This window comes from Pelodiscus sinensis, chromosome 18 (genome assembly GCF_049634645.1).
Source record: "Pelodiscus sinensis isolate JC-2024 chromosome 18, ASM4963464v1, whole genome shotgun sequence".
Taxonomy (NCBI): Eukaryota; Metazoa; Chordata; order Testudines; family Trionychidae; genus Pelodiscus; species Pelodiscus sinensis.
This window is the reverse complement of record NC_134728.1, coordinates 9,145,038-9,164,303: the sequence shown is the minus strand read 5'-3', so window position 1 is coordinate 9,164,303 and position 19,266 is coordinate 9,145,038. Positions and strand designations below refer to the sequence as shown.

The window sequence follows — 19,266 nt, the reverse complement described above, 5'->3', positions numbered from 1 at the left end:
TTCTATTGGAGATTCTTGTCTAAGAGTAACATGATGATCTTAGTTGAATTTTGATATGTACCGTGATATCTGATCTTTCTAGGAAATATATAACATGAGATGCTTGGGTGTTATTAATTGGTAATTGGGCAGCTTGCCTCTATACCAGGGGTGGGCAAATACTGGTCTGCAGGCTGCCAGGGTTAGCCCCCGGTGGGCCCCCGCACCACTGTATTTATCCACTCCTCTGCAGGTATGGGGGATCATGACTCCCATTGGCTGCGGATCGCTGTTCCTGGCCCATGGAAGCTGCAGTCGCTGTACCTGTGGAAGGGCTGGTAATTATAATGGCAGCAGCCCATCAGAAGCTAACCCTGGTGAACTGCCGACGTTTTATTGGTTACCCTTGCTGTGCACCCTAACTTCTTGATGTATAGAGACATTATTTTAATACATTTTAAAACTTAGACTAAAAACATCCAACCAAAACAAAAGCTAGTAATGGAAAGATCACCTTTATTCAGAAAAAGTGTTCCACTAATCTCTTATGGTTTGACAGACAAAAGAACAAAAGTTAAGGTTTTTAACTGAAACATAAATGATTAAGTGAAAAGATTTAACTAATGTATTCATTTTTACGATTCACTTCAAGATATTTTAGGGTTCTGAACTCTTCAGTGCTCTGGTTCTCCTTTGAACACAATAGGCCAGGAGTGGGCAATAATTTTTCATGGGGGGAGGGCCACTCCAAGATTTTGGTAAGTGGTCAAGGTCTGCACTTTTCTATGGAGGGGCAGGTGTTATGGGGTTTGGGATGGAGGTTTGGTACAAAAGGGACCTTGGGGTAGGAGAGTGGGGTGTAGCTGATCCCAGGCTCCACCTGGTGTTGCCACTTTGAAATTCCGTAGGGAGCCTGGTGAAATGCTGTGGGGAGCCTGGTGTCCAGCTCCTCATGGCATTTCAAAATGGCCGTGCCACGTGCAGCCCAAAGTCAGTGGGGGAGTCCCCAGCTGATCCTGGGCTCCATGTGGTGCTGCCGCTTTGAAATGCCACGTGCAGCCCGGAGACACCCCAGCTGGCCCCGGGCTGCTTGCAGTGTTTCAAAGTGGCAGTGCCACCTGTAGCCCAGGGTCTGACCCAAAGCTTCAAGCTGTGCTGCCACTTTGAAGTATCTCCCTCCCCTTCTCTAGAGGCAGCAAGGGATGGGGGGAGAAGTGGCTAGTCCTTCACATCCCTAATATGAAAATACAACTATTCTAAACTTCAATTTGAGACAGTTGATCAATAAAGAAGTTAAACTCTAAGTTTGTGTCTATGTGGTGCTGAAAAATGCTTAACATATCTGATTGGTCTGTCAGAGTTTTGTTCCTTAGTTTCTTGGTAAGTAAAAATTAGAAATTGGTGGGTGCTTTAACTGTTTGCTCTTGCTGCCATTATAACAAGAAAAAAATAAATATTTTGATCTCTGTATAATCAGAAGTGAGAGAGAAAAGTTTGACTCATCATATTACTAAGGTGTCTTAATCACTTACAGTGCTAAATCCAGACAGTATTTGCTTCATCAGTGTTGAAAGAGGGATAAAATATGACTTCATGGCAGAAATATGACTTGGCCAAACTAGTGAAAATAGGAATCCAGTTGTTGGCGGAATCCAGTTGTTGGCAGATTAACAGTTTGACCATTTTTAGAAACATTTCTTTTTGGGACATGAGTCAAGAAACACTGTCTTTGTAAAGTTGGTGCTACAGAGGATCTTAGATACAAAACTGAGAATTTTAGTGTTAGGACTTTTTTCTTCAGAGTTACTCATAGCGCAAAAAAAGGGGAGAGTTGAAGTGGAAAGATGCTATTAAAGATTAAATTAGATTATGAATATATTTAAAAAATAGTAAAAATAGTTTGATGGACTCAGTGACAAAAATATCTTTTTTCAGATGATGAGCTGGCATTCTAATCAAGTGTGCTGTTTTTCTAGTGTTATAGTAATTGTATAGCTTGTAGAATCAGGGAGGTGTGAATTCTAGTGACTAATGACAAAACTCCTACTGACTTCCATGAAAGCAGGTGCAGGCCTCATGGGTCCCTACATGTTGTGAGGGATGTGTGTTTTTTGTTTTCTGGGTTTTTTTGAGGTGGAAGATTATAGTGATTTTTCTCTCCGTTCATTCTCCCAGAACTCACTGAAGACCCTGTTTTCCCCCCATCCCACACAGTGGCACTCTGCGCCCACAGATCCCGTTGATTTCCACACCTCTGAATCTAGGCCCAAAAGCCTTTTTCGTCAGATGCTGTTGTGAAAACCTGTCTGAGTGGGTTGGTCTGCCTAGTTCCTAGGGGAGAGGTGTCCATATTTCTCTCAAAACTGATTGTTACCAGGATCCAAGATAGCAGCTTCAGCAGAGATGTTCACATTAAATTATAGCAATGAAAAGTGAACTACTTTCTTGTCAAGGAGGTTTCTCAAGGTCATGGTTGAGGCCTGTAGTGGGACTGCTTTGGAAAGGTTATGCTGTGGCTTCCTGTGGCAGAATAGAAGAGTTCATTCTCAGGGTTGTCAGTCAAAACCCTTTTGTGAGCATCAGATTCTTTTATAACTTTAAAGGACAAATTAAAATACAGGCTGGACCTCATTGGTCCGGTGTCCCCAAACGAGGAGATTTACTGGAGCAGGGGAGGTCCCTCCCCTTCTGGCTCATGCTGCCACCAGGTTAGGGTGCAAACCTGTCTCTGCTGCTGCCCCAGGGGCTGTCTAGATGCTGCCTGCCCTGCTGCTGCCAGGGCCGGAGCACTACAGCCTGAGCTCCACAGCTGGGGCTGAGCTTCGCGGCAGCGGCTGGAGCTGCGCAGCCATGGCAGAGGGCTGAGGCCAGAGCTCTCTGGCTGCTGTTGAAGCTGGATCTCGATGGCCACCACTGGGGCCAGAACTCCCCACTGTTGGCCTCCCACGCCAACACTGGGCTCCCACCCCACTGCCAGAACCCCTTGTTCCTGGGCTCTGTGGTCCAGAAACATCCATGGTCTGTTGCCAGACCAAGGATTCCCTGTTAAGGAAGGTACAATCTGTAGTAAAAATGCCTTGAATACTACTGATGCCATCCAGAGCTCATGTTATCAGAGAGCACACATGTGTAGATGATAGGCAAATACCTCTTTTTCTCATTTTTTTTTTTTTTATCACTTACTAATGTCCAGTGGAATTCAGATAGAACAAACTGCCTTGGTTATAAAGAAAACCTGAGTACTGTTCAGTGGAATACTGTGTTCCACCCCACTACAAGTTTCAGGGTAATTGGAGTTTAATGCTATTTCAATGACTATCTTTAATTCAAGAAGTAGTCTCTAACTTCACTTTTCTGACTTCTTTCGCAGACATAATGAAGCTTACACATGGACAAACCCAACCTGTTGCGTACATAACATAATTATAGGTAAACTGTGGATAGAACAGTATGGAACAATAGAAATTGTAAATCACAGGTAATATTGCTAATTATGCAGCATTGGCCATTATAGAGACTGAAAAGTAGTAACCACAGATTCAAAGCCTTACCCTTTATAATGGATCTTGTTGGTCCAAAATGTTATCTCCTGTCGACTTACTGAAAACTGTTTAACTCATTTATTCATCTGGACTGCTTAAATAGTTTTTTGTGTTTGAAACAAATATCAAAACAGTGATAACAGTACACATGGTTATGCAGAAAACTGGATGGTATACATAATCTTTCAACTCTAGGTCACCTGTTCAGATCCTGCCCAGTTGATAGTGAATTGCAATTTAATGGCTCTGCAATGAATTATGTGCAACATATAGCACATCATAAACCACTGTTATGCTAGTCAATAATGGGCCCTCTTTTTTCAGTTTCCCTAGTTTAGTCCAGGAATCCTGGCTTGGTGTCTACCTATAACGTAGTTTGGCAATAGCATTTGAGTGCACATATACAATGTGGGTACCTTTAGCAGTATTGTCAACTTCATGTGATTAGCTCACTGTAAAGATATTCATAATGATATAATAAGAAATACCATGGGTAGGGAACAGTTCCTATTCCTTTTTAACTCCCAATGACTCCTAGAGAGTTTTATTCAGAAATCACCCATTTATTCAGAAATCATTTGATTTTTAATAAAGCTCTCTGAGTTATCTTTTATGCCTGTCTTAGAATAAAATAAAGCAACAAGGACTTCCAGTAATCCAGTGGCTTTTACTACCTGATTTCTAAGTGTTTTCATTAAATAGTGTTTAATTTTAACAAAGTAAATGCATTAGTGAACACTGCCGTTCACATATTTAGATGCTGGCTTTCTAAATGGTAAATTTGTTTCATTTACAGTACTGGAGATAAATGTGTCCTTAATTTTAAACCATGCGGCCTGTTTGGGAAAGAGCTTCACAGAGTAGAGGGTCACATTCAGGACAAAAAGTAAGTGGAAATTCTGCATGGTTTTTTTTAATAGCACCAGCTTGTTGGACTGACACATGCTTAACATGATTGTACTAATGTAAAAATGTAGCAGACTTCTCCCATTCTCATTTATTTCTTTTTCCTGGGTATGTATTACATGTATTGATTTTAGAATGCATATTGGGCTTTAAGTATAGCAATCCAGATTTAAAGGACAGATATCCAGAGAAAACATAGAGAATAATACAACTGCTGACCATGTCCTTTTCTTGGTAATGTATTAGGACTTCTAGTTTTCAATTTAAAATATTTGTCAAAAATGCTAAAAGCTGTATTGCCCAAATGCAAACTGTTATGTTCTTGATCTTTATAAACTATTGCTTCTATAATCAGTTTAACAATGGAAAATAGCATAAGACTGGCTAAATAGTGAGGGAACATTCAAAGCACAGGTCTGAATACCATAAATGTTGGGATAAACTGAAATGTTCATCTTTGCATTTCTAGTCTGATAAATGGTTACCCAGAAGTTTGTAGTAATCAGGAAAAAACAAAAATCAGGAAAACCTGAATATCATCTGGATTACATCATGCTGATTTTAGGTTAGGAAGATATAGAAATTGGGCAGCAAAAGTAAGTCTCCTTTCCCTCTATAAACAGCAAGAAGAAGCTCTCTGTGATCTATGGCAAATGGACAGAATGCTTATGGTGTATCGATCCTGCCACATATGATAGTTCTAAAAAGAACGAGAAGAGAGGTGGTGACCAGAAGAAAATGAAGCCGGTAAGGTTTTCATGTAATTGTTCAGGATAAAGCATCTTCAGAAAAGGACAAATGTCTGATTAGAAGAATATCCGTTGATGTGGTTGTGGTGAAGCTATCGCTGTTATGGTGGATATTTTTTGTATCCAGGGGCCCTAATACCAGGAAGTGATGAGTGCTTTGGACTCCCATTGACTTCAGTGAAAGATGAGGGCTCTGAGCAATTTGCAGGGATTGGTCATAGAGATGGAGATAGATATGTGGTAACTACTGTTGCGGATCTTGAGTTGCATCTTACTGTCTGCTAGTAAGGAAAATGGTAACAACTTGTACCTCCCTTAACTGGAACTTGCTGGTCCAGCAACATCCATAGTCTGTCATGGACCACGGATGTTCCTGGACCACATAGCCCAGGAACAGAGGTCTGGTGGCAGGGGGAGGAGCGCTGTAGGGTGCACTAGCAACTCATCTGGGAGCCCAGTGTGTGTGGGGGGAGAACAGGGAGGAATCGGGGCACAGCAGGGGAGCTCTGGCCACAGTGGTGGCCATGGAGCTCCGCTCCGGCCCCGTTCTGGCTCCAGTGGCCAGGGAACTCCAGCCTCGGTGGCAGCCAGGGAGCTCCGCCCTAGCCTTTGACTGCACAGCTCTGGCCGTGGCTGCAGAGTTCTACCCAAGCTGCAGAGCACCAGCTGTGGCTCTCCGGCCCTGGCAACAGTGGAGCTGGCGGCATCTAGAGAACCTCAGGGAGCTGGGGTTGCAGCGGAGACAGGCTGGAGTCCTAACCTGATGGCAGCATGGCCTGGGACAGGAAGGACCTCCCCTGGTCCAGCAAATCCTCTCGTTTGGGACCAGTCATGTCCTGAGTGTCCCGGACCAGTGAGGTCCAACCTGTGGCATTGCCACACTGAGGCATTTAAAAATCTCCATGAAAAATCATGCAATTGTTTGAAAAATATGAAATTTTTTTGAGTTTGACTTTTTATTTACCGTTTGTGTTTTGAGCCTTTTAGGGCTCATGTTGCAGAGAGCTTAAAAATGAGGGCTTATAAAATTCATCTTCCCTTTCTGATGAACTTGCATTTAGAAGGGGAGTTGCCCAATAGGAAGTCAGATGTTGCAATGGAAAACACTCTCAGGGATTTTTTTCAAAAGAGTAAGCTTGGAAAGTAAGTTTGAATTTACCATAATGTGAATTCGAGAGGACCTGTCTGTTCAACAAACGGAAGTACATTATATTAAACCAGACAGGACACGATTGTCTTCAGACACAATTTCTTTGTTTTTTAATTGTGTGACATTTTCAGCCGGTTGACAGTGTGTTGGATTTCCCTATTGATGGTCATTGGTTTTTCAGGTAGTCTCTTGGGCTGAAATCCTTTTGATCTCTCTGCAATTTAACTGTGGAAGGTTCAATTCACAGTGGTTCCCCTGCTGGTTTTACCCATGAAAGCTCATGATTCTATATATTTTATTTAGTCTCTAAAGTGCCATAGACTGCCTGTGATTTTTATAGAGGGGAATGGTGGCAAGAAGTGGGAGTTCAGGAGTTGCAGGGTTGAAGACTGTCCAGGATGAATGAGGGGGGAGGGGTAGACTGTGACAGTCACCCATGATTTGTGCAAATCTAATATATACAGAGAGCGGAGGTCAGTTACATCTATAGCTGAAAGATGATGGTGATGGCAGAGACTGTGGCTAAGTGGCACACATCCTGTTTTCAGGTTTGGAAGAAGACTATTTCCTCATCTCAAGTTGCAAAGCCCATTTATTCAGATTTCACCCTGGGAGTGGAAATGTCACTTGTATTGTATGAAGGATGCCGTGTTGAAATACTACATTTTTATAGCCAGATTCTTCTTGGTTATAAAATTTTGATTGACCGTGATTGGTGGCTTATGAGGCATACATACACTTTTTTTTAAAAAAATGTAGAATATCATTCCTGAATGTGTATGTTTTCCTCTGTATGTCTTGAGAGAAAAGCACTAAATAGTAGTGCCAAAGCTCACTGTAGTGATTCTAAAATTTCACTTGCATTTCCTCAGTTTTTTCAGTGTTTGACACTGTAAGAATGGCATTACTCTGATAGCACAAACTTATTTACCCTCTCTCTCATGGTATAAGACAGTAGAATATTTTAATTCCAGTTCAACCATCAGATAAGGTCTGTCTGTTTTGGTGATTTTCAGGTACCTGCAATCATACCATTTCCAATTCTAAATGGGAAAAATAAAATATCTGGACAAAGGAAAGAGGAAATCGCTTGTCTTTCTGTGTTTCATTCTTTAAAAAAATTAAAATCCATTATTTTTATGGTATTGAAACAAAATTTCATTCCATTTTCCAAAGATAAGAATCCTTTTAAATGTCATCACCATTGCATTTCATGTCTTCTGTTTAGGGAGCCCTCAAGCTATTTGATATGGTAGGGCAGGGCTATTTAACACGCGGACCGTGGGCTGCATGCAGCCCTCAGCCCATTTGTTTGCAGCCCGTGGTGCGGTTTGGGTTTATGCAGGGCTCTCAATATGCGGCCAGTGGGTGGGATCCCTTGAACATGGCCTCCACTGGGACCATGCTTCACAACAGCGAGTCAATATAATGGTCTTCTGTTGATATGCGTTTTAGCAGGTAAATTCCTGGTCTGTCATTGCTCATTAAAAGTGCTGTCATATGGGTGGAAATTGGGTATATATTGCATGTTGTTAATATCAGCAGAACTGACTTAAATGGGGCCTGCGTGTTGTGTAGTCTTGCCATAATCTTTGTATTCGTGCCTATCAGTGTGAAAGAAGCTATTTACATATATTAGCATTATATTTGCATGTAAATGCAACCACACTTAAGTTGCGGCCCTTGGCATGTTCTGTGAGTATCATTGTGGCTCCTGGGGTTTCCAAAGTTAAGTAGCCCTGTGGTAGGGCTTATGTACAAGTAGCACATTCAGTATACCTTGTTTTTTAATGAATGCAAAACTGATGGGCCGACTTCACTTTAGTCTAAGAGAATTTTCTTTTCTGTTGCATTTTACATTTTATGAAGCCTGGCTCTTTTTTCAATCTGTCTAATCTCATCCTGAGAGCAATTGTTACATTTTGATCCTGGACTACCTGAAATTAGGTTCCTTAACCCTGTTGGAATAAAGATATTTTATTATTTTACCACTTTTTGTGGATTGTAAGAAATGACAGGGCCCCTTCAATCAGTTTCATGCTGGTAGTGTAGTGGCTATGTAGACAAATGTGACAGCTGTATGCACCTAAGCAGTACCTGTCTTTCTTGTATGGAGAGTGGGAGTGTTGGTTGGAATCCTGGAAAAGTTCTCAATCTTTTTTTAAAAGCATCATGAAATCTTTAATGACCTCTGGGTGGCCAAAAGAGATGGTAGGAAGAACTAGTATTGCACTGCAATGGGCGCATAACTCCTGGTGCAAACTAATGGATTGCATTAGGTTGAATTAGGTAAAGAAGGAATCAGTGAGAGGATGTCAAATATTTGACTTTTGAAACTGCATGCTTAGTGTGTTTTACTGAGGCATAAGGAACATTAGCAGATCGTCTTGCTAATCAACCCTCAGTATCTGGTATGTGACTACACCAGGTGTAAGACTATAGATATTTGATGACTTACTGCTTATCTAGTGCTGCCAATGTGTGCAGCACATTATGTACGCGTGCAAGGCTATGTCTTCACTGTGGATTTCTTTTGCCAGCATGTAGAGTATGTACTCAGGAAGCCTCCCAGCATGGGTTTAAATAGTGGTGTAGATGGTGAGGCCTGTCTTAGGCAGATGGGTACAGACCTTGGCATGTTTGCACTTTAAGTACACTACGAGGCTCTCTTTTCACCCTGCTTTCGTGTCTACACTGCTATTTTTAGTCACATAGTGTCCTGCTGCCTTCCAGCTGCTGCGGGAAAAGGGCCTGGCAGTGGGGAAAAAAGGCTTTTGTGTGAGGAAGGGCTCTGCCAATGCCCTGCTGCTGGAACCGTTTCCCTCGGCAGGGAAGAACTGCGTCAGCTGGTGTCTCCCTGCTGCCAAAGCTTTTCCGTACTGTAGTGAAAGGTTCCGGCAGTTGGCATCTACAGAAGCTTTTCCCTGCTGCCTCACCTCCCCCATCTCTGTGCTAGAGCCTTTCACGGACACTGTGGTGTGAAGGTAGCTTACTTTTCGCTGTAGCAACATGTACCTTACACACTGCCAGAAGTGTGTAGGGTGGCTATCGGTATGGGCGCATTACCACAGCTGAAGAGCTAATAATTGAAGACAGAACAGATAGGATATGAGAAGAGAGAATGTGAAGTAAACAAACAAAAAAAATATTTCTGGAAGACCTAAATATTGATGATAGAAGGCGCTTTTGCCAGGTAGAAAATGGGAGAAGGCATGAAGTTGAGACTTAGGTGAGTGAAGGGAGGAAAGGAGAGCAGACATAATGAGGAGGAAAGGAGAGCAGACATCTAGGTTGGTGGCATAATGGAAGGTCTGGATATTGATAGGATTTTTAATGTTTTCTCCAGCGAATTCTAGGCACAAGAACTATCTGTAATTTCAGGGGTTGTGTATTTGTTTCAGAGTGAAGATGCTGAGAATGACGAGGCTGATGATATGCCAGAGATCCAAGAGACCGTACAAATGATACGAGGCAGCAAGCTGCTTTGGAGAATAAATTCTAGACCTCCAAACTCATCACAGGTGACTAGTTCAATAAATTAGGATCCTCTGGTCATGGTGGCTTGTCCAAGGATGTTATCACAATGGTCAAGGTTAACTCATCTTACATACATTATAGTCTTAAAGGCAGATTTGAGAAAATGCCCAGAATATTTTCCCTGATATCAAAGGGTAAAGTTTCTTTTTGAAAGTATCTGTTCTGTATTTCCTGTTCAATACATTATAAAAACGATAATCTTGAGACAACTCAGAATCAGAGAATCTATGAGCAACAAGTTTTCTTGATCCTCTGTAGCAAGGCCGCTTCAGTCACTTCTGTCACATTTTTATTTTCCTAAGTCTTAAGGGTGGTATTTTCAGAAGTGCTCAGCCTCAGCCGAATTCTCACTGTAGTCGGTAACAGTGGAATTGGTTCAATTATAAGTACTTTTGAAAAATCTCATTGTAACAACCCAGGTAAGGGAACCAAATGTCACTTACTGTGATTTTTTTTTTAAACTTGACTATACATGTATTTTCTTTGCTCTGCCTTAAGATATACAATTTCACCAGTTTTGCTGTGAGTCTCAATGAGCTGGAAACGGGCATGGAAGCAATTTTAGCTCCCACTGACTGTCGTCTACGTCCAGATATCAGAAGCATGGAAAATGGAGATCTGGGTATGTTTGTTTGCTAGAGATTTGTTAATTCTCCCTCTTTACACCCCTCCACTCCTCTAACCATACAGAAGATGAAAAAGAGCTGGTTTGGGTCGAGGTGGCTAAATTCTGGGTGATAACTGTAGTTCTAGGGTAACTTTGTCTTTATCACCATCTTGTGATCATGAGTGTTACTCCTTCCTGAACAGCGTATGAGTCCTTACCCTCCGGCCTGCTGACAGAGGCCAAAGAGCTACTGTGGCAGCTGAAGCCCTGGCCCTTTAAATCGCTGCTTGGAGTGCTATGCTGCATGCTCTAGGCAGCTCCAAGGACTGAGGAGGCATGCCATGCTCCAGGAGATGCATAAGGTTGGCTGCCCCGGCCCCAACCCTTCTGGCAGCATAGAGCTGTCCTCATACCTTGCCCAGGGGCCTGCAGAGGCTGTCGGTCCCCTGCTTACTCCATCCAATACAGTATTTCTGACAAATGAAATACCAGATTTAGGATTCCCAATATGTTTGTTTGGATGATCAGTTCTTCTGGTGTGCTGCTACCTTGAAGGAGTCAGAGGTGACTGTTTTGGTTTAAAGAGGGTGTGTACAACAAATGCTTTCCTGTGTTTAAAATGACTTTAATTTTCTCTCCAGCCTTTCCCATGTTTTGTTCTTTTTGTCTTTATTTTGCAATGTAACCAATTCCTATTTAAATGTTTGTTAGATCTGGCTAGCAAAGAAAAGGAGAGACTAGAAGAGAAACAAAGATCTAATCGTAAGGAACGTGCAAAAGATGAAGTGGAATGGACGACAAGGTAATTTTTAGAGGAAGGGAAGATAGTGGGGCATGTGGTTAAGGTTAGTGAATTGTTTAGTTTTACTGTTCAGTTCCTCTTTGTATTACAGAAAAATTTGTAGCGTCACTTGAAGTCTTGTGGGGAAAGAACATTTAAAAAAATGCAACATGAAGCCGAAATTGTAGGTTATTTCAACCCAACCGCCCCAAACGGCTGTAAATAGATTGAGGCTGAAGTTTGTCAAAAGAATACCAAAGGAGTGTCAAAGTCTTTTGCCTACTGGAGTTGGCCTTTTTACAACAGGATGAATAAGACGGTGGGAGTATCCCAGAGTAGTTTTTTTTAAGAGAGGGAGAGGTAGCCTTCCGTGGATTTTTCCCTGCATAGTACTTATAGCATGAAAAAATGCAGCCATCAAATGGTGTCTTCAGCAAGGCCAAGAGCATGGGCAGGACCCTGAGTAAGGCAGATTGCTTTGCCTCCCTGAGCAGCCCTTAGCGCTGCTCTAAGATTGCCATGGGGTGCTCCAGCAGCAAATTAAAGGGTGAAAGCACCCGGCCACTGCTGAAGTAGTGGCAGTGGCCGGTAGTGGCTGGGAGTTCCAGGCTCTGGGGCAGTTGCACTCTTTGAGTCCCCTGTTGGCGGGCCTGGGTATCCAACACAAAATACCCAATAGTGGAGATTTTACTGGGAAACACATTGCTGTAAAGAACAAGCAACCCAAATGGTTATCTCTGAAAATAACCAAACCCCAAGAAATACTAGTACAGTACTTTACAACTCTAAAGAAGTTTTCATTCCTAGGTGCATGCTCTTTAAATTCTTTACAAAGGTGCTGTCACTAGGGCTCAGAGAGGTGAAATAACAAGGTCACGCAGTGAATCTGTAGTGTCCTTGGGAACAGAATGAAGTTTTCTGTTCATGTCCTTGTAATCCATAAACATGCCAGCTACCTTTTAAATATTAAACCAAAAATGACTGGAAAATCTTAATTGAGAAAGAGCCCTGATTGTTAAATCATTACAGAAAAAAAGCTGATCATGAAAGTTTAAAATTCATCTGAGTAAGGAAAAGGAACATTTGAATTATGATTATTACTATTTAGGCATGTATCAGTGTAGTAACAGGCAGAGACATGAGCACTGAAAGATTTGGATGGTATTTACTTTTTTTTACTTTAACCAGCAATCAAGTCTGTGTTGTGGAAAGGCAATATTTTTCAGATTGGAAATTATTTACCCTAACTCTTGGATAGTGCAGAACCACCTTGGCTTTGCCCAGTTAAAAAAAAGTGTTAAAAATTACAACCAAGTATAGAACCATCTTGAAATACACCGTATCTGTTACTTCATTGGTCATCAATTCACAATCTTGCCTTACAGGCACATTGGAAAAAGAAACCAGGCTATTCTTGCACATAAAGGATTTCTTTTGTAATAAACAGATAAAATGAAATTTTGAAGCAACAGGAAAAGATTCTCAAAGGGAGAAAGAGCAGTTAAGTGCCAAACTCCCATTGAAAATCAGTGGGAAATGGATGCCAAATTCCCATTGGTGCCTTTGAGAATCTCCTCTAGAGCAGAGGTTCTCAACCTTGATTCATTTGCAGGCCACTAAGAAAATTCAATTGGTGGCAGGGACCCCTTTGGAAATCTTGGATCACAGGTTGAAAACCACTGTTCTATGGTGAAAACCACCTTTGGTGGACATGTTAGATATCAACTGCAGATCCCCAGGGCTCCGCAAACTACAGGTTGAGAATGACTTGATTTCAACTATTGCTACCAGTTAATACACAGGGCAGCTTAAACTTGAGCTCCTACTGTTGTGCTGTATGAAATGCAGCTACACAGAACAGAACTGTTGTGTGGATACTCTTAAAGAAGGAACATTTTTTATACAAAAACCTGATTTGGCAATTTAAAATATAAAGAATGTTGATATTTAGATTTTTTCCTTTTAAAGATCTCGAACAGGAATGATAAAACAAGTACTGTAAGGTCAAGAAGAAAGGGGCCTATAAACAAGGACAAAGAAAAGTATTTAATAAACGTAACTTAAGAACTTGATTCTTCTTTCCCCCTGCTCCCCCCAATATCTAATGGGAAAGAATAGTTTAGACTGAGAAATTCAGGTGCATTTTTATTCTTGTTTGTAAAAGAAGCAAAAACATTTTTTCTTTAATATATGTTCCTTTAATATATGTTCTTTTACCCACTTCATTTGCTTTTCACAGATGGTTTCATCAAGGCAATAATCCATACACTGGAACTTCAGACTGGTTATATTCAGGCGGCTACTTTGATAGAAATTTCTCAGACTGTCCAGATATATATTGAAATATCTGAACCCATCACTCCATCTCATTTGGACACTTAGTTGTTAAATTTCATTCAGTGCCAGTTGTTCTGGTTTTGTTAATAGCAAATACAAAAAACCCCCACACCTTTTCTAAAGTAAATTTTAATGAAAATTGTATCATTCACCAATCAAGGATTTGTCATTAATTTTGATTGCCATATATTTAAATGCTGCTACATTTTTTTCCTGTAAAGCTTTCATCTGAAATCATCATGTTTTAACTAAGTTTTAAAGGGTTGTCTTTTTTTGTCAAAGGTATGCTGTAGCCAGTAGAGTTTACAACACCCTTTTAATTATATAGCTAAGAAAAAAATAGCAGTGATATCCTTGTTACTTCACTTAGCACAGCATTAAAAAATCGAAGTATCCAGAACTTGGAACAATGGTAAATTGGCATGGTACAAACATGACCCAAGCAGGCAGAAGTAGTGTTCCTTGTGAAGAGATGTATATGACCTTTTTCAAATGGTAAGCAGAGCTGAAGAGATTGAAGCTCCTGGTCTATCTCAGTACAATTCAAAGGCTTAAAAAACACAAAGCACTGAATGTTAGGCTTACTGCAGCTTGAACTGCTACTCCGAATTGTCTCTGGGCACTGAGAGCATTACTTGAACTATGTACTTATGATAACAATTACTTAAACCTTATGTTGGGGTGTGGGAAGGGTATATTAGCAAATACCTGCTTTTGTGAAGTAAAATGTTGCTCTTAAAATACAGAAGGCTTCAGAGAGATTTGTAGAAACATGGAAGATGTAATTATAGTGTACACTAAAGATCTCTGAGGCCGCTTACTTTGACTAGGAGGCTTGGGTCTCCAGCACTACTATTGGCAGCTTAGGCCTGGTCTACACTATGGGGCAATGTCTACCTAAGATATGCAACTTCAGCTATGTGAATAGTATAGCTGGAGTTGACATACCTTAGGTCAAGTTGCCGCAGGGTCCCCACTATGAGGGGAGTGGGCTGAGCGGAGAAACTCTGCAATTGGCTCCCCTTCCTCTTCATGGCCTGGTGGAGTACCAGTCAGTAGGAGTGCAATCAGTGGTGGAGTTAGCACATCCTTTCTAGACCTGCTAAATCAACCTCCAGGAGATTAATCCCCAGAGTATCAATCTTCCGGTAAGTGTAGACAAGGCCGTATGCATTATTTATGCTTCTAGACTGACTTTTCTTTGGAAGTATTCAGTATATATCCATAGATGGTCTTATTTGTTTTTAGTTTTAGGGGTTTTTTTGTTTTGTTTTTTTTTGTTTTTTATGTGTTCTGAAACAGGGTCACATCTGGTTGTATGTTGTGAAAAGCCAATCTTTTTAAAGCTAAGCAGCATAACTGAAGTTATTTTAAAACTAGTAATGGGTATAATCTCTGTAACCACTTGCAGTCATAGAGAATTGATTTACTTTTGTTGGCATAGAAATGTCAAAGCATATAATGTTGGAATGATTTAAACTGCACATCAGTTGACTGACTATACATTTATGGAGTTAAATTGTCATCAAAGTAGTACATTTCTATGGGGGCTTAAATAATTAGATGTAGAAATTAAACAAATGTTAATAGTTGCTCATTCTTTTATGAAAGCTCTCTATTTAGTAACCAATCGAAACTGGTGATGTTGCTGATAAATGTATAGTAATTCAGAGATTGCTGATGTTAAACACCAGCATTTCTTTGAGTATTCATGAAAGAATCCATCTGATTTCCAGATGCATTTCAGATTGCATACTTGTGACTTCATCCAAAGGCTAGGTTTTGAAGTGCTTCTACCAGCTAGAAGAAAAATACACAAAACTCAAGAGAAACATATTTCTTTTACACCCAAAATGAGCTATTTTATATTTGTTACATTTTGTTCATTTTTTCAGTGAAGAAGGTAAGCCATGAAAGTTAAAGGCAATTAAGGAACAGCTCTGAAATAAATTCATGTCACTGTATCCTGTCGTCAGCAATTAACTGTGTTCACCTTGAAGTCTCTTGGCCATCCAGGCTAATCTTGATATTGTTTATTTTGGTGTGCTAGAGGAAAAAAAATGTTCACTCCAGATTTAAATATATTGGCAATTCTGATTTTAATACGGAATAACTAATGCTTATGGACAACTTAACTACTTCCTATCAGGTTCTTTTTGCAAAGTTAAACCTAAAAGATTAATATTTCATATATTCTAAGCTGCTTCAAGTTTCTTGCAAGCAGATGCTAACATAAGGAGCATTGTGCACTGCTAACAGTGAATGGATTCAAATTTTAAGCCATTTTTGTAATGTTTCATGAATAACTCTTATTTAACGTAAATACTTGAGTTTGTCTGTTATTAGTTCTGCTCTAAGACACATACATAAAAATAGAAAGTCACCAGAATGAAAAAGTTATGAATTTAAAAAATCCTATTTATAAATAAGATGTACAGATGGCAAATCTTTTCATTTTGAATCACAACCTAAGTTTAGTAGGTCTAAAAATGTTTTCATTATGCAAACAAATCAGTTTTTTATTTGAAAAAGGCTATAGAGGCACACTTAATCCAAAGCATTGTATCAGTCTTCATGGAATAAAAAACTCCAGAAAAATGTCACCTATTACCACTTACTGTGTTTTATAAGTCTGTTTACTTTGGCATTTTTCCTAATTTTAAATCAAACCCCAATAACTTCTGCTCTCCCTCCTCCATGGCGTGTTTATTTCCCTAAAAACCTCAAGTGAATTTCATGTTTGTCTGTTCTTTGTTTGGCTTATTAAGGCTGCATCCAGAGTATTTACAAAATGCTTGCCCAATTCTGCTGGCTAGCATATATTTTATTAGCCATCTGATACTTAATGTTACATTTTGATTATTTGTGTCTCAATGAAAAACATTAATGGTTTGTTAAATGAAGAGCTTACCTATCTAGTTTTACTTCTTAAAACACATTAAACTTTGCACCTTTTTAAAAGAATGTCACTTTTATAACTTTATTAAACACTGACTGTATTTAAAATAACTGTATGTTGGTATGTGTTAATACACCTACGTGGAATTTTTTTTTTAAAAGAAACCACAATAGATGCTAAACACACTTCAGGCCAATACATCGTGTGAAAGATGTTTTGAAGCGTGACTTTCACAATAAAGTAACTACTTTTCTGGGAAGGAAAAGTTGCACATTATCTTGGCTGGTTGTTTTCCTTTGTATCTACCATGATGCTTATTGGAGAGAGAGAATTTGAATTAGAACTTTCATCCCTACAAACACACCTTTTCTTCTGCTTGAGCATGCAGTGGACTCAGTTCTTTGATATCAGGCTGTTAGTAGAAAAATACAAAAATGTAGGTATCACTAATATACTGAAAGCTACTGATCTTGAAAAAAATAACTCATTTGTTCTAAACACTTTTTTGACGCAACTCAAACTCCCCCCCAAATCAAAAAAGAAAGGGAAAGAAAAGGATGTGGATCTAGATATGTTTTGAATGTTATTCCCTGCAGTCAGTTTCACCTTTACATGTTTTTAAAGGCCCAAACACTAAGTGGGTCTTCAAAATGGTAAATTAAGCTTTTGGTAAAACTATATATTCCAACAGAATGAAATTTTTTTTATAGCCACTGCACAGAACCTCTCTGTCATTTTGAGGATACACCATACTATAGATTTGTGACAACTGTTTGGGATATTGGATGCTGGCAGTTCCTGGATCCCAGGTTATATTGGGAGGGGAATTATATACTCCAAGTTAAGTAGAAAAAACACTGAAATGATTAGCAGTGGTGTCCCATATAAACAGTTTAAAATACTCAAATTAAGAGGTGAAGGCTGTGAGGTTTATCTTTTTCTGCCTCAATGCTTTGAAATTTGGGGGAAGATGATGGGTGTTTTTGTTTTTGTTTTTTTTCAAGAATTTTCTTAAATCTAGAATGGATATAAATGACTTCAGATCACTAATTTTTACATACTAATAGTTTGTGATAAAATGGTTTGTATTTGTAACCATCTGCACAGTACATTTGCCTGATGTATTTCCTCATAAATGTAGTCCTTATCTCTCATGTTCACTGTACTCTGTATCTAAATATGACAGATAAACATATTTGTTCAGTATGTAGACTTAAAACACTACATAATTTTATAATATACTGTATCTTTGCCTCTCTGAAAACACACCTGTGGTTTGGGTCAATTGTATAATAGAGCAATATTTAAATTTATGTAAATCTAATGATTCTAACATAGAAAACTCATTTTTGGTATGTTTTGTAGCATGAAAAAAGATTAAAACTCGCTTATACCCAGAATTCCAGGCCACTTTGACTGAAGCTGCTTTTCTTTTGCCTTACTCAATTGCTGTTGTTTAAATATTTACACACTTTGTCTGCCTTACCCATGTTGCATGAAAATATTAAATAAAAATGATTTAGTGAAATTGATTTATTTTTATAATATTTAATAATGGTCAATACCCATCTATAACAATCATATTCAGCTTTTCAGAGAAGTCTGTACAGATTTGTGGACATAAATGTTAAACTGTAAATCTGAATAAAGGTCATTTTGAAGAAGACATACAATGTTTGGTATTAAATATTATTTCAGCATTTGACATGTTTATCTGCTAGCAAAAAAATCATGATTTAGTGCAAGCAATTGACTTCCAGTGTGACATTGTCCAAAGAATTATTGCATAGTAAATCGCTTGTTTCCATCTACAGTTTTAGATGCTGAGAATATGCATGAAATCAGTGGGTTGGCATTTGTATACTGAGATCACCTCAGCTACCTTGTTTCTAGGTCCTTAAAAAAACAAACACATGCTGCTCAGTAGTGATAACTGTGCCTCATGGCTCATCTTGGTCAGAATGCTTAGCTGCACTTTGCTCCACCTCAAAATGTATAGCGCTAAACAGGAATTGGATTGTTCAGTCCCATTAGATAAGATTCTTCATACTCTTTGTCAAGTGTCTGGTTTTCTGAATTGGAATAAATGTTGCCTAGTTTGTGTGTTCTCTTACTCCAGCAGTCCCCGACCTTTTGGGGCTGCTGGGCGCCCGGGGACAGGGCTGCTCATGTGCTGTGCACCTGGGGGCGGGGCCATCCATACGCCACGTGCCGTGCTGGCGCCACCCATACCCCGCACTCCCGGGGCCGGCTCCACTCCTGTGCTGCATGCCCAGGGGTGGGGGCTGCCCACATGCCTGGGACTGGGCTGTTGCTGTGCTGCACGCCCAGGGGTGGGGCTGCCCATACGTTGTGCGCCGGGGCCGGAACAGCCCATGCGCCGCATGCCCGGGGCCAGCACCGCTCCAGTGCTGTGTGCCCAGGGCCGGTGCCACCACTGTGCCGCGTGCCCAGGGGCCAGCACTGCCCATATGCTGTGCGTCCAGGGGCTGGCAAAGTCCTTGCGTTGCACACCCAGGGGCGGGGACACCCAAACACTGTGTGCCTGGGGCCAGCACTGCCTATGTGCTGTGCGCTCGGGGCCGGCGCCACTCCTGTGCTGTGTGCTGGGTGCCGGCACAGGCCTTGCACGACGCACCCAGGGGCAGAGCCACCCAAATGCTGCGCACCCTGGGGCGGGGCCGCCCATGTGCTGCACGCCCGGGGCCAACGGTACCCATACACCATGTGCCCAGGGGCTGGCACCGCCCATGGGCCGTGCACCCAGGGACGGGGCCAG

At 40.6% G+C, this 19,266-nt stretch overlaps 1 protein-coding gene across 6 annotated transcripts in view; it reads left to right on the top strand.

Annotated features, from left to right (window-relative positions):
• OSBPL2 (oxysterol binding protein like 2) overlaps positions 1-18,153 on the top strand; it is a 67,261-nt gene extending 49,108 nt beyond the window's left edge. For 5 of the 6 annotated variants that reach the window (XM_075901095.1, XM_075901092.1, XM_075901094.1 and 2 more), the window contains 7 exons: positions 3,350-3,457; positions 4,318-4,407; positions 5,051-5,174; positions 9,728-9,847; positions 10,362-10,485; positions 11,182-11,272; positions 13,491-18,153. In XM_075901095.1, coding sequence (XP_075757210.1) covers positions 3,350-3,457; positions 4,318-4,407; positions 5,051-5,174; positions 9,728-9,847; positions 10,362-10,485; positions 11,182-11,272; positions 13,491-13,593 — 760 coding nt within the window. In that variant the 3' untranslated portion in view covers positions 13,594-18,153. The other variant, XM_075901097.1, reaches the window with a different exon arrangement.
• The last annotated feature ends 1,113 nt before the right edge of the window (positions 18,154-19,266 follow it).